This window comes from Leuciscus leuciscus (genome assembly GCF_965113295.1).
Source record: "Leuciscus leuciscus genome assembly, chromosome: 25".
NCBI classification, from domain to species: Eukaryota; Metazoa; Chordata; class Actinopteri; order Cypriniformes; family Leuciscidae; genus Leuciscus; species Leuciscus leuciscus.
The window spans coordinates 29,033,318-29,048,848 of record NC_138724.1 but is presented as its reverse complement, the minus strand read 5'-3'; the positions used below and the strand labels follow the sequence as shown (position 1 = coordinate 29,048,848).

At 36.8% G+C, this 15,531-nt stretch overlaps 2 protein-coding genes and 1 long non-coding RNA gene across 6 annotated transcripts in view; all 3 read right to left on the bottom strand.

The window, feature by feature from the left end:
* Positions 1-839: 839 nt before the first annotated feature.
* On the bottom strand, positions 840-7,565 carry LOC309491302. Its single transcript, XR_014203004.1, has 2 exons — positions 6,963-7,565; positions 840-4,789 (listed from the first exon to the last, which is right to left on the bottom strand). It is a non-coding gene; the product is annotated as an uncharacterized lncRNA (long non-coding RNA).
* Positions 7,566-8,325: 760 nt separating this feature from the next.
* LOC309491228 (uncharacterized protein) lies at positions 8,326-12,819 on the bottom strand. Its single transcript, XM_082160699.1, has 3 exons — positions 12,519-12,819; positions 12,344-12,430; positions 8,326-12,202 (listed from the first exon to the last, which is right to left on the bottom strand). Exons 2-3 carry the CDS (start codon positions 12,420-12,422, stop codon positions 10,782-10,784), a joined length of 1,500 nt encoding a protein of 499 aa, XP_082016825.1. The 5' UTR covers positions 12,423-12,430; positions 12,519-12,819; the 3' UTR covers positions 8,326-10,781.
* A 1,439-nt stretch (positions 12,820-14,258) lies between these two features.
* Positions 14,259-15,531, bottom strand: part of LOC309491220 (GTPase IMAP family member 7) — a 54,654-nt gene continuing 53,381 nt past the window's right edge. For 2 of the 4 annotated variants that reach the window (XM_082160681.1, XM_082160689.1), the window contains one exon: positions 14,259-15,148. In XM_082160681.1, coding sequence (XP_082016807.1) covers positions 14,427-15,148 — 722 coding nt within the window. In that variant the 3' untranslated portion in view covers positions 14,259-14,426. Of the gene's footprint in view, positions 15,155-15,531 lie in introns of all 4 variants that reach the window. The other 2 variants (XM_082160680.1, XM_082160682.1) reach the window with 1 other exon arrangement.

The window sequence follows — 15,531 nt, the reverse complement described above, 5'->3', positions numbered from 1 at the left end:
CATGTTTTGTTTTGAAATGGAACGTTTTAAAAACATCATGACGGAGTTATTGTGACGCTCAAATCGTGATTTTAACGGTGAAAGACTGTAAAAATGCTTCAGTTAAAAACTGTTAATTGGTAAATAGAAAGTTTCCTTACTATACACGGTAAACAACTGTGACAGATCTAACGGTACATTTAATGTAATTTTACAGTAAAATACCGTTACATGTACAGTTTTTGGAACGAACAAGTCATTGTATTATTTACAGTGAAAAAACTTAAATTGGCATTCCCACAATTCCCTGCGTGACGCATCACATTTGATGTATTTTTGTTGAAATAATATGTTTCTTCATAGTTTTCTTATTTTTTTCTAATCAGTTATGGCATTAGGGTTTTATGTTAGATTTAATGTTGTTAAATTAATGTTTATTGCATTTTTTTCTAAAATGTCATGTGTGTTACCATGATGGTGATCAGTGTGTGTGTGAATGAGACTGTGCAGCTTCTATATATTAGTATTAACTTTCTTGTGGAAGCGCTGCTTGTGATGAGCTTTATTTCATCATGTGATTATCATCACCCCTGTGATTGGTGGTTGTCAGTGTATTATATAAAATGGGCAATTATATAAAACAGATATTAATATTTCAATTAGTCAGTAAATTAACATTATACCAGATAATTAAATATGGTTTATTACTGTATATTTAAGTAAAGTCTGTATAATCAAACATTTTGCTACCGTATTTTTTACGGTAAATTTCTGGCAACCACAGCTACCAGTTTTTTACCGTAAATTTAACAGATTTTTATTTTTTTTACAGTGTATAGGCAAAACGCACAAACAAATAATTATCTTTGTATAGACTTTAATACGTAACACGAGTTATACAACCACACAACCATAAGACAATAACAGACAAAGGACTAAACTGAACAGGGAGTATACAGTATATGCAGGGGATAATCAAACATTAAATAAGATACAGCTGATGATAATTACAGGAACATAAACACCGAAACTAAACTGGAAACATGAAATAAAGAAATCAGAACAGAATATCAAAATAAGAGTCCATAACTGTGATTTTTACAGCAGTTTTTATCGGGTGGGTTTTGATCCACAAACCTACACAACACAACAGGATTTCTGATCGTAAATATTCACCATTTTGGATATTCACGATTTGAGATTGTGCATCCCCGATGCAATTACTCTTAACACACATTGTGAGGATAATCTGATAAGATAATCAGTAGAACCATCCTAAGGACTGTCGGATTGCCTAAAATCGTCCGATTATCTTGTAGTGTGTGAGTGCCTTGAGCTGATGAAAGGTTGCGTCAAATTCTCTGAACCATTAAACAGAATTATAACCCATGTCCTTCACAGGAATGACCGTAATGCGCTTTGATTTGTGCAGGAACCTGGAATGAATTTGGGAGGTAAAGATTGTAAGAATTAAGAAGCCATATAAAGAAGCACGAGAGCTCGGGCTTCAGCGATGTGTGTGAACATCTGAAGGAAATTCAGTGGGCAATGATACGTTAAACAGGGTTTTGCAGAGTAATCCAACTCTGCATGATGTTCTTAAAGACTTCACATGAGGAGATGATTAGCAGGACGTTATCCGGTATAGATGGAAAACCCAAAGGAATGTTGTTCCCATTCAATGCTGAGAAAACTGGCAAAAACTGTATCTTATTACAAGCTATCATGCTGTAGGTAAAGTACATTCATGTATATATATATATATATATATATATATATATACATACAGTCAAACCAAACTTTATTCAGACACCTTCAACGTTTCTCACATTATCACAGTTTATTCGCTGTAATTTCTAAAATGGTAATTAAATATGAGCAGAACTCAGTTGATATTTGACTGGTTTTGTCCGTCCTTCTGTTAGACTGTCTCACACATGAATTATGTTGAATATCTGTCAGCTGTTAAATTTAACTACACAATTAGATAATACCAGTTTAGCTCAACCAGTGACCAAGCAATGCTTCATTTTGTTCAGTCTGTGTGTAAAAAGAGCATTAGCAATTAAAGACAAAACACTTCAGCAAAACATGATCAGGTCAAAGTGTCTGAATCATTTATGGTCCCAAATTTTAATAAATTTGACAGGTAGTCTCTGTATGAAGAATTATTGTGTATAATATGTCACAGTTTGCTTTATTTTGCTCTCCTCACACATAAATGGACTATAGTGTTCTGCACACACTAGTGAAAAAAAATCATTTTTGGTTTGACTGTATATATATTAACATATAAATGAACTATACATTTACAGCTCGTGTTTGAATCGCTGTGTAAACACAAAGCTATGATTTCCCACCATACGTCTCCTTCTGAGGGTTGGAACTAAAACCCAAAATAAATATAAACACTAAATCAAATTGTGAACAAGCAAAAGCCTGTTGAGGAAAAGCTTGTCAAGGGGGTCAAATAAATCACAATCATCTGTGATTTATGATCAAAACCTCTCAAGAGATATGCGGTTCAATTTCACAAATAAACACCAGAAATCTGATAGTATCAAATGAATTTGCCCAACACATGTTAATGTAGAAAAATACATTATTATTTTGTTGGCTAAAGGCAGGGCTAAAAACTTTTGAGTTACGCTTGGAGTGAGAATTATGGATGGGGGGGGGGGGGGGGGGATTCTGATCTTGATTCAATATGGAAAATAAATTAATTTGGCTAAATATCAGGTACAGTATATTCAAATCTCTGTCAACTAATGCTGTAAACATACAGGGAAACCTGTCAGCTGCTAGTATTATTATTATTAAAGGTTAAAATTTCTCATTCTTATACAATGTGCTTTTTTATAATAATGTTATAATACTTTTTTAATGATATGAGAGTAAAAAATATAAAAAATATGTAATATAGTGCATATATTTAGCAAAATGCTCATCTCTGGAGTTATTTTTCTATCTAACTAACATGCTGTATGGTCAAGGCTTTAAGCAACATTTAAAAGCGCTTTCATTCACGTCTTTCCGCTATTGAAACACTCATTGAACAATGACACATTTCAGTCAGTTTCTTCAACATACCTTCTGATGTTCATTCATGCTTATTTGGTGCTATAACTAGTAGTAATAAAGAGGAACAGAGATTGATTCACGTGCCGCTTGAGGCGCTACAGCGATCTGTCATGCCACATTAAAGAGCGCCAAAACTGTATTTATTGTTAAAATTTTGTAATAAAATTGACAAAATCTGAATTCACCACACTGACCAACAGAAAGCTGCTTTATGTGTGAGCTGAGCTTCATTCATCGTTACACAATGGACCGTTTTTGAACATTAGCAAAGTTCTGCTAGCTAATGACCGCACCTTAAGACACAAAACAGAGCAATTAGTATAGCCAAAATTGCATTTTCAGATCAATTAAATTCTAAACGATTCTGTGTCAGAGGTGAGTGTGTAAGTAACGGCAGTCATAGAGGCTACAACTAAGAGGTTATTATGAGAGTAAGTAAACATCATTTATTCAGTAAAGCAGACACTAAATACAGTGGGGAGAACAAGTATTTGATACACTGCCGATTTTGCAGGTTTTCCCACTTACAAAGCATGTAGAAGTCTGTAATTTTTATCATAGGTACACTTCAACTGTGAGAGACGGAATCTAAAACAAAAATCCAGAAAATCACATTGTATGATTTTTAAATAATTAATTTGCATTTTATTGCATGACATAAGTATTTGATCACCTACCAACCAGTAAGAATTCCGGCTCTCACAGACCTGTTAGTTTTCTTTAAGAAGCCCTCCGGTTCTCCACTCATTACCTGTATTAACTGCACCTGTTTGAACTCGTTACCTGTATAAAAGACACCTGTCCACACACTCAATCAAACAGACTCCAACCTCTCCACAATGGCCAAGACCAGAGAGCGGTGTACAGCTTTCAAGCTGTACATCAGGGATAAAATTGTAGACCTGCACAAGGCTGGGATGGGCTACAGGACAATAGGCAAGCAGCTTGGTGAGAAGGCAACAACTGTTGGCGCAATTATTAGAAAATGGAAGAAGTTCAAGATGACGGTCAATCTCCCTCGGTCTGGGGCACCATGCAAGATCTCACCTCGTGGGGCATCAATGATCATGAGGAAGGTGAGAGATCAGCCCAGAACTACACGGCAGGACCTGGTCAATGACCTGAAGAGAGCTGGGACCACAGTCTCAAAGAAAACCATTAGTAACACACTACGCCGTCATGGATTAAAATCCTGCAGCGCACGCAAGGTCCCCCTGCTCAAGCCAGCGCATGTCCAGGCCCGTCTGAAGTTTGCCAATGACCATCTGGATGATCCAGAGGAGGAATGGGAGAAGGTCATGTGGTCTGATGAGACAAAAATAGAGCTTTTTGGTCTAAACTCCACTTGCCGTGTTTGGAGGAAAAAGAAGGATGAGTACAACCCCAAGAACACCATCCCAACCGTGAAGCATGGAGGTGGAAACATCATTCTTTGGGGATGCTTTTCTGCAAAGGGGACAGGACGACTGCACCGTATTGAGGGGAGGATGGAGGGGACCATTTTATGATAAATTGATTGGATGTTGAAATTGTAGTTAAAAATAAATAAAGAGGTATTGATGAAACAGCTGAAAAGGAAAGTTGTTTTTGGACGATATTATGGAATAACATGCACCGATGAGTCATTCACAATAATAACATGAATTAAATATATTTTCAACAAATATTCAATGAAGAATGTTCTCTGTGATCTTCCGGTCTGAGTTTAGGTTCCTCCATCCGTGCAAATCTTAAAAAAAAAAAACAAACAGAACATTACATTACATCGCTTGAAATAATAATGCATCCTAAGGGAAAGAGTGAATAAAGCTGTGAAGCCCAAAGTAAACATGCAGGAGCTGCTTAGGGACAACAATAAAAACTTGTATCAACAATTAGCTCAATCTGAATATGAAGCTCGGCGCTGCAGCGAAAGATTGATTCCAGATGGAGACTAAAGTTGAGAGTAAGCTTATGGAATATTATATTCCCCAGAACGGTGATGGACAGATATGTAAACACGATGCCTAACACATTTCCAGCTGTGTGGTGTATCCAGAGCGGCTGGCAAATTCCCGTCCGAATTGTTTAGATGAATTCCCGAACCCCCTCTCATCCTAAAGTGTTGGAGATGTTATGTAACCCTGAATTATGACTTCAAAGAAAGGCATAAACTCAAATACACATTCTGAAGAATTCCAAAATATTACACGCATCACTTTTAAATGCGTTCAAAGAAATTTCTCCCATAAATCTTCCAAAATACTTTTTATCCAGACACATATCACATCTCAAACTAAGTTAGAGATTCTAAGTGTGCTTTCAAATCAAAGGTTTTAGGATGAGGCACTGCAGGAAAAATCTCAAATCCTTACTTATAAAGCCTTTCAACAAAATGAAACAATAGTTTTGAATCTGGCTTTATCCAATGTTCAGTGAAAATTATGCAAATTAGTGCATATTTAACTAGATAATGCAGAATTTGCATATTTAAACATAGTATTAATAAAACTTGTAATACAAAAAATGTGTGCAATTTTTTTATGTAATCAATAACCTGAGGAAATATATCAATTTTCTACCTTAAAATGCTAAATTTGAGTATTTTATTATACATTTTGGTTCAAAGCAGCAATAATGTGCATGGTTTAAAAGGCAGACTAACTCCAGAAAGCATTTGAGCTCCACTAAACGTCATGACCGATATTTCCAGACACATTTGTCTTTATGGAATTAGGCTAATCCTGATGTTTATTTGATTTATCCGTAATGTTGCATGGAGACTGTGAGTGAGAGGCTTCTCGCCACGATCATCCCGCGTTTCTGTTTTAATAATCAGAAGCTTCTGGCTCTGGAAGTGGAATAAATTCTTTGCCAAAAGGAACTCAGCAAATTTTATCAAAAAAACGTAAGCAAAGTTACACATCTGCTGTTTAAAGACCTCCTCAAAGATGATATTTTTTTTTCCTACATGAGCACATGTTTGCACAATTAATGCCAAAAGAAATGCATTTAATCAGAATGCACGGCTACTTTTGAATGGCTGTCGATGAAGAAAAAGCTTTGTACATGCATGATAGTGTAGTTACGACATCGACCAGCAGGGGCTCAAAAACATGAGCAAATCTTCAGATCTTCAGATCTAATCTGTTAATCTGTTTCTAATGCGAGATGACTTTAAAATGAACTCCGTCTCCTCAGATTCAAGCAAGTGTTTCCGAGTCATTTCTGTCAGAATGAATCACATGAGATGAAATGATGGAGAAAGATGATCCTGAAGCTAACATCTTACACACATTTGCTACACTCATCTGTTTGGACGGTTGGTGTTTAACGCTCAGGATGGATTGGTGCTTAAAGCAGGAAAACCGAGTAACACGGGAAAAGCAAACACCTGCGGATCAGCTTAAAATAACATGGAAGACACTGATCTGAAGTTTCCACAGAAGACACTGAGATGTTAAACTGGGTATTCAGGGAACATTCAGAAATAACATTTTCATAACTTAATGGGAACGCCTGCAAAACGTTCTTAAGAATAGTTCTTTGAATATGATTTCCATATTCATATGGGATTTTTACTCCAAGGGAACATAGTGTTACCAGGGTAAGTGCAAAAAAAAAACTAGTTTCATTAAATATACCTGAAAATCCCACTGTATTTGTATTACCGGTACTTATGAAATTATAATAAGAACAAGAACATTACACTTTTGTTTCATCTATTTTAAAAACTTCATGACTTTATGTATTAAGCTTAATAGCCCCAATCTGTTTCGCTGCACTGTTGCTCTGGGCCCTGAATGTTACTTTAATGAGTCATTAAAAACATCTCTAATATCTTAAATCTTCAATATTAAAAACGCCTGAAGCACCCGAGACAAAGGAGGGAATAATCTCAGTGTTCACGGTTCGTAGCTCACCTCTGAACATTGGCTTTTTTGCACCGCCTCGACAATCCATTATGGTTTGTGGTTTCTTTCAGAGCGACCTCTCGACCTCAGAAAACGGATCCTGTGTGTGAGAAGAAGTGTTGCTCTCGGGAGCTGAGAGTTTTATAAAAGCCATAGATCTTCATGTGTCTTCTGTAAATCACAGTGTCTATTTAGCGTTTAGCTCAGAGATCTGTGTGAAAACACAAGCATGTGCAGTGAGACAACAGTTCGTAAAAGATGATTGTGCAACAGTTTCCAACTTCCGATTTGGTTAAGGTTCATTGAACTCTTGAGAAAACAGGTTAACCCAAAGTGGTTTGCTGGTTTTACCAGCCAACTTTAGTGCCCTAAACCTCAGCAATACACCAAAACAGATCAGATTAACCAGGCAAGCAATAAACACTTCAGGCTGTTTTTTTCATCACAAAAAATCAATATGACTTCAACAACACACCACAAGACTTTCTTCTTCCACTATGAAGTTTCCCCCTTGAAAAAAAATAGGGTTTTATGTTTGGGGTCGGCAAGAAGTCTCTTCAGCTCACCAAGGCGGCATTTATTTGACAAAAAATATTTTTTTTTTGTTGAAAATGACAGATCGTTTCGCGAGATAAGACCCTTATTTCTCGACTGGGATCGTGTCCAGACTTTGAAGCTGCATTTTGACGGACATTTGAACCTTCATTGAACATAGGTATAGTTGGTTGCCATTGAAGTCCATTCTGTGTAGAAAAATCCTGGAATGTTTTCCTCAAAAACCTTAAATTCTTTTCCACTGAAGAAAGAAAGACATGGATATCTTGGATGACATCGGAGTGAGTAAATTATCAGTAAAAATTTTGTTTGAAAGTGAACTAATCCTTTAATAGACTTTGCAGGTATAGGCCAAGATAAAGGGCATTACCATAATAAGCCCTAGAGGTAACGAGTGCATGGACAAGCCTTTCTGCATCAGCAAATGAAAGAAAAGGCCTAATCCTAGCAATATTCCTGAGATGAAAAAAATGCAGATTTTGAAATCCTCTTGATTTGTGCATCAAGTGCCAAGTGAGAGTCAAAGATAACACCAAGATTGCGAACTTGAGATGATGGGAATACTACATTATTTTCAAGGTGTAACCTGACATTTCTAGCATTACATGCAGCTGCAGGGGAACCAACCAATTATTTTGTGAAATAATATTACAAAGTAAATCAGCTGTTTTCTATGTGATTGTAACAGAGACAGGGATGTACGTGTACCAATTGCCACAAAGAGGCCCCAAAGATGTTCGAGCAGTTGTAGCTCCACTGCTTTGAATATACCGGCCAATGGAGGCGTAAAAAAAAAAAAAATGAAGTGACGTGCTGATGAAGTCAAAAGTTCAGTGTTTATTCCCAAAAAGTGAAAAACAAAGATTTTCCAGTAAAGTGCAAATGATATTTACATATTTACATGAATCAAAAAAAAAAAAAAAAAAAAACTGTTCAAAGTTAACTGCAACCAAAGACCAACCAAAGACCAACCAACTCACTCTACGAGCTCCTTTCAACCAAGCGGCAACATTCTAATCTGAAAAATGAAGCCTACCCGGAAGTGTGAAAAACTGCAATACATCGAAAATCCGCTAGGGGCAGGTCCCAAAAGGGAGCAAATGTCCATACACCCCCATGTTAAAATGTCCGTTTTCACAGCATAAATTCATGTTTTTACAGGTTGGTCCCATGGACTTTTATTGTATTTTTCGATAGTTTCCGAGTGCCTGACAAGTGTGAGGGGGGTGAATTTTTTTCTAACTCGTTAGTTTAGATCGTATTTAGATATAAAATGTATGACAAATAAGGGCGCGATTGACAGCTTGATTGACAGCTGACAACGAGCATAGGCTGCGCCGAGTGGAATTCCTGAAATTTGACGTCTCGGCCATGATCTGACACAACACATCATACCTGTAAGTTATCCTTTCTGAACATTTGTATTGAAATATGGCGGCGCCCATACCCCCCATAAACGGCCTCAAAACCGTTCTTCAGAAGTCTATGGGTGACATCACAGACGCTTTGTCCATATTTTTTACAGTCTATGCTTTCAACACTGAGAGGCCCTCTTAAAAAGGATAAGCCCCTCCCACTTGGACTAAACCATTTAGTAACTAAAGGTAATAAAGAAATTTAAGAATTTTTTTTTTATAAAATTATCTAACAGTAACAAAGACATAAACTGTTAGAATAATACTAAAATATACAAACATTGGAAACAAAACAAACTCAATTATATGTTTAACAATGTGTAACGAAGAATCAAACAGAACATCATCTCCCCCTCAGACATAAGAACAATTAACTGTGCCTTCTATTGGAGGGAAACAGAAATGTAAAAATGGTGGCAGTTACTGTGACCGGGTTTCGTCTGTTTGGTATGGGAAAATGTTCCAGTACGTAAGTATGAAAATTTATATTATGCAAGTGGATAATTGAAAACAATAAACATTTAACATGGTAACCGGTCTTGTTTGAGTTCTTGATACAATACATAAATCAACATAGTGAAATTAATGACTCAGTAAATGTTAAGCTAAAGAAAAAGGAGACGATGAGGACAGGAACAACACTCAACCAATTCACAATCATTGACACACACATATCTGCGTTAACTGGTGTTAAAATTTGCGCAAAACAAATAATGTGTAATGTTAGTATGAAAAGTGTATGTATGCATAGCATGTTCTCAATCTAGTGTCATAATAAAAGTCCTTTCACAAAACAAGAGTCTCTAGTCACGGAGCCCCACTGTGACAGTGAATATATAGTGAAGTGTAATTTATTCCTGTGATCAAAGCTGAATTTTCAGCATCATTACTCCAGTCTTCAGTGTCACATGATCCTTCAGAAATCACTCTAATATGAGGATTTGATGATCAAGAAACATTTCTGATGATTATCAATGTTGAAAATAGCTTAATATTTTTGTTGAAACTGTGATACATTTTATTTTTCAAGATTCTACGATGAATAGAAAGTTCAAAAGAACAGCATTTATTGAAAATTGAAGTATTTTGTAGCATTTAACAATGTCTTTATGGCCACTTTTGACCAATTTAATGCAGTCTTGCTGAATAAAAAAATAAAAAAACATATTTTTGAACGTTAATGTAGTAAAGATGTCAAGCACCATAAAATCTCATCTATAACCATCAAACTGTAACAACTGACCAGAGAGGAAAATCATAACATCAAAGATATTTGCCAAATATAAAGCATATTCATGAAGTATAGTAAAATATTAATAGAGGCCTGTCTAACGGAAAACAAAAATTGTTTACTTATTTTATTTTCCATTGGCCAATTTTTTTCTGCTTGTTTTAAGCATAAATCGAACAAAATCTAATGAAAAAAACTTCCAATGAGGCAAGAATAAATATTAAATAAATATCAAAGGAACGTTACGGGTTCAATACAAGTTAATCTTAAATGATTAAAAGACTTCATTTCAATTCATCTTCATTTATCACTATTTTTGGCACTTCATAGACGGAAACCAAACATTTATGCATAACAAATGAATAATAATTCTGCCTGGCAACAGTTCAAAAAGCATTTTCACATTATGAAACACTTAATCAAAGTGTTTTTAATCAAAAACATTGATCAAATCTGGCGCAGGACCAATTGGACGGACATGGCTTGAAATCTGCCATTTTTGCACATGGGCACTGAGCAGCCAGATTGAGCCAATCGCCTGAGCCGTATACACCATGTGACTAATGACACTGCAGGAGCAACAATGATTGGCTGAATCCACACCTACTGTGTCAGTGGAGAAAGATGCTATTCACAGTTATGTCCAATTATCATTAAAGAACCCCACAGTAATGCTGGATAAAACAAGTACGAAACCAAAAAGTATTCTATACATACTCTAAGAAAACTCAACAACATCTCTAACGGCAGAGCAACTGAAGTAATTAACACACAACCACATGGAAAAAACACTAAAGGTTTAAGTAACTCAACTGCATTCTCCTGCTTGTTGGGATCTAAAGTGTTAGATGCAATTACAATCGTGATTATGATCAGAATTATTGAGAGCATCACTCCAAAAAGAGCGGCGATCACAATCACACACAACATCGTGAGTTCTGCACCAATTGCGCAAAACCAGAACAACAGGAATAATTCTCTGACGTTCATTTTTTTTAGCTCAAATGATAACTTTAGAAATGCAAAAGCGCCAATTGCGACTCCAATAGAAGCAAAGCATGCAATGAAAACATCAGAAAAAGTCCTTATGCTGGCGATTGATCCAAGCGTCACTCCTAAACCCACTGTAAAAAAAAACTCTGTTCGGATTTTTCCCTTGTTATTTAACTTGCGCATCGGTAGATATTTAATAAAGACAGCTGCAACTGTGGAGCACAGAGACAAATTTAGTGCAAAAGCAACATGTGGACCCAAAGCATTTCTAGTAGATGCCATAAATATCACAAGTCCAGCTAAAGTAGCCTGTAATTTTAACATTTCGACCTTCCTTTCAGTAGCCAGAACAACTACAATCATTGAAATGATCAGACTCCATCCGACTACTCCTAAAGTGTCAGACACTGCAGATAAAACCTGATGTTCTTCAAGTTTGCCCCCTATTTCTTTTAGTCTTTTCAAAAGCTCCAGCCTTTTGGATTCTAACTGTTGTTTCTCATTCAATACTGAGTAAAATCGGTGAGCATTGAGCCAAACTAGCTTGTCTATTTCCGCTACAAGAGCTGCTGTTTGAGCAGGTTTGGGTTCAGAGTCTCTGATCATGTGAAATCTGCCTCCACATGCGTTGATCATTTCTCCAGCGATCCCTCTGGACGCTCCTGTCAAACGTTCCTGGTGATTTTGGTGCAGAAGAACAATGCAGTACTGAAGAACTTCTGCTCCCAGCAGCTCCTGGACTCGTTTCACAACATCACACTCTTCTGATTCTTGATCTTCCAGATTCAGGAGCATTAAAACGGCGTGAGGTCCAGGAGACGAGAGAAACAGCGCTGTTGTGAAGCTCTGTCTCGCTGTGTCGTCCTCACAGAGGTTTGGTCCAGTGACCAGCATCATTCTACGACCCTCGTCTGTAATTACTGGAGTCTTTACAATCTCTCTGTCCTCCTGTCCACCGTCTTTCCTTCCTGACAGAATATCTGCAGCGCTGAATCTGGAGTCGCCTCGCATTCCCACTATCAGGATCCTCACTTCATCATCATCATCATGAGAAGCTGAAGAGAAAGTTAAAGATAAAAATATCAGAAAATATGATATGAATTAAAAGTGAATGATCTGCTAACTTTATTTAATAATGCATGCATTAGAACAGTACAGAGCAGATGTACATTTACATGACATCATTTGTACATTACCTTCAACGTGTATAGATGTGATGTGAAGTGCAAGGATCAGTGTGAAGATCCATTTTGGTTCTGTCGTGTTTCGTTTCATTTTTCAACCTGGAGAGTAAAGCCACTGTTAAACTATGAATTTAAAATGTGATCTTACCATATAGCATAACCAAAACTATGAAGCATATTTACTTACAGTATGATCGTTTCATTTAACAGCACTGACAGTGAAGTTGTATCCTATTTTTTTGCTTTCACTTTTGATACTCGCGTGACTCGCCTGAAGTCATATCCTGGACCACTCATAATGAGTAATGATATAATGCAACCAAGGTCGATCAGCTTGGGAGAGATGAGTTTTGAAACAACATTTTTATCGAGTCTATTATACAACACATATCAAAACCGAAGGTACGGGAAGAATAGACTAGTTTTATATACTAAAATCCAATCAGAACATTCATTTCAGCCACACGGCATGTTTCCTAACCAATCATATTTCCTGTTTCAGCTCAAGGGGCGGGGCTTAAGAGTGTCGCTGTCAATCACTGGCGTCCAACTGAACTCTGGACTGTTGAACTCGCGTCAGAAAAATACTGCGGTAACCTGGTAAAATATTACTGAAATACCTTTGTTTGACTATACATTTTGGCGTATTCTGACTGGGGAACACCGTCACTTACAATATTTTGCCAGTGTTGTCGTGTATTTTTTGATACATGTTTATAATCAGAGTAGCGATGAAGATTCGCTAATTAATGACTCTTTGAGTAGTAACGTTAATGATCTGTTTGGTTGGTGATTCAGTCTGAATCATTCGGATTGCTCACTTATGAACCGAATTGTTTGTAACAGGTTCTCAGCTGTAGGACACAAATATAATATTGACCTAATACAATCCAAGCCAGCAATGGGTCTTTTTTTATTTTTATTAAGTTCAACATCTGCAGGTAAAGACATTTTCAAACAAAACAGTTTCAGTTCACAAAAGCATTTAAAATACCATGACTTTACCATGTTTTGGACATATACATAAATACCATGCTATCAGAATAATCAGGTGATCAATTATATCTAACCACAGTATTGCGATCTCTGTACCATATTACAGCCACAGTAAATTGTTTGCTTAATGTCTTTGCTGTCGTCATAAAATTATAACACATCACTATTATTAGCCATATTGTGGTCAATAGTTTTTTTCCTGTTATATTTACGAATGTAAAATATATATGTATTTGTTGTGTCTATATTATAAACACACAGACACACACACACACACACACACACACACACGTTGTCATTTGGTGTTGTTGTTGCGGTTTCTTCTCCAAATTATTAATGCTCCTAAAGATAATGCTGCATAAAACAAGTAAGAACTGACTAAGCTTTCAATAATTACTTTGAAAAAACTCATCATCGGCCCTAAAATAAGAAAGACTGAACCAATGAGCACAGAACCACATGAAATAAACAGTGTAAGAACAGTAAAACCAATCACTTTCTCTAGAGTTTCAGGCTTTAAACGCCAATATGCCACTGTAAGCCCTGATATTAGGAGCATTAATGTCATTGTTACACCAAGTAGAGCAAACACAGTCACAAACCCCATTGAAAGTGTCGCCCCGATGATACAACACAGAAATGACCCGAGCACAAAGACTGGAGATTCACAACTCTTCTTTTCATTGTGAAATATGAATGCATAAGCCCCGGCTGTGACTCCAGGAGCCGCGTGACACGCGATGAGCACATCTGACCACGACCTGACGCTGATGATTGTCCCAAAGACCAGAGATGAACCCAGAACAAATGGTACAGATGTAATTGTTGCTATGCAAAGAAGTATTGGAAAAAAGATCATATATAATACTGAAACCGCTATGGTTTCTGAAAAGTTTAGACCGCTGAGTCGCTGACAATTCTGTCAAAATTAAAATCTTTGATTACTCTGTGGTCTATTGTAAATATAGTTGCAATTGATGTTATCAAGGCCAAATTTAGCGGTACAGCAACATCTGGACTCAGAAAATGGCTTAGATAGACCATAAACAATTCAAGCGCTGCAAATTTTGCCCCAAAATTAAACATTTTGTCATTTCCTTCAGTGTAAAGAGCGGTAATTGAAACTGATTCCAGCCGCTCCTCCTAAAGTGTCATATATTACAGACAAAAGCTGTTTTTCCTCATTTACATTTTGATCGGCCTTTTCTGTAAGGATTTTCTCAATTTCTTCTTGTTTTTTCAAAAGCTCCAGCCTTTCTGAATTTAACTGTTGCGTCTCATTCAATACTGAGTAAAATCGGTGAGCATTGAGCCAGACTAGCTTGTCTATTTCCGCTACGAGAGCTGCTGTTTGAGCAGGTTTGGGTTCAGAGTCTCTGATCATGTGAAATCTGCCTCCACATGCGTTGATCATTTCTCCAGCGATCCCTCTGGACGCTCCTGTCAAACGTTCCTGGTGATTTTGGTGCAGAAGAACAATGCAGTACTGAAGAACTTCTGCTCCCAGCAGCTCCTGGACTCGTTTCACAACATCACACTCTTCTGATTCTTGATCTTCCAGATTCAGGAGCATTAAAACGGCGTGAGGTCCAGGAGACGAGAGAAACAGCGCTGTTGTGAAGCTCTGTCTCGCTGTGTCGTCCTCACAGAGGTTTGGTCCAGTGACCAGCATCATTCTACGACCCTCGTCTGTAATTACTGGAGTCTTTACAATCTCTCTGTCCTCCTGTCCACCGTCTTTCCTTCCTGACAGAACATCTGGAGCGCTGAATCTGGAGTCGCCTCGCATTCCCACTATCAGGATCCTCACTTCATCATCATGAGAAGCTGAAGAGAAAGTTAAAGATGAAAATATCAAATTGAACAATCTACGAACTATACACAGTGTTTGGACTCGCTCTGATATAATGGTTCATGTAAAAAAAATTGGGTTTAACACTCTAATGCATGGTAATTTATTACAATGTTTATTTTTTAAAAGAAAATATTTAGTTACCTACATTTACATTGACTTACTGAACATTACATTACAACCCTAAATGCAACGTGTCCACTACAGTGGTCAGATTTATTTTTAGGTATCGAAAGTAAACTACAACAAGTCTGATAATTATTTTAAAAAACATTATATGCAAGACTAATTATATTGCTGTTTTAAGTAAAAAGAGAGAAATGCATGCATCAGAACAGTATAGCTCCGCATT

Coding starts and splice junctions, on each gene's coding strand:
- LOC309491228 (XM_082160699.1), bottom strand. CDS start 12,422: ATGAAACGAAACACGACAGAACCAAAATGGATCTTCACACTGATCCTT. Junction 12,203..12,343: donor CACATCTATACACGTTGAAG/GTAATGTACAAA, acceptor CTTTCTCTTCAG/CTTCTCATGATGATGATGAT.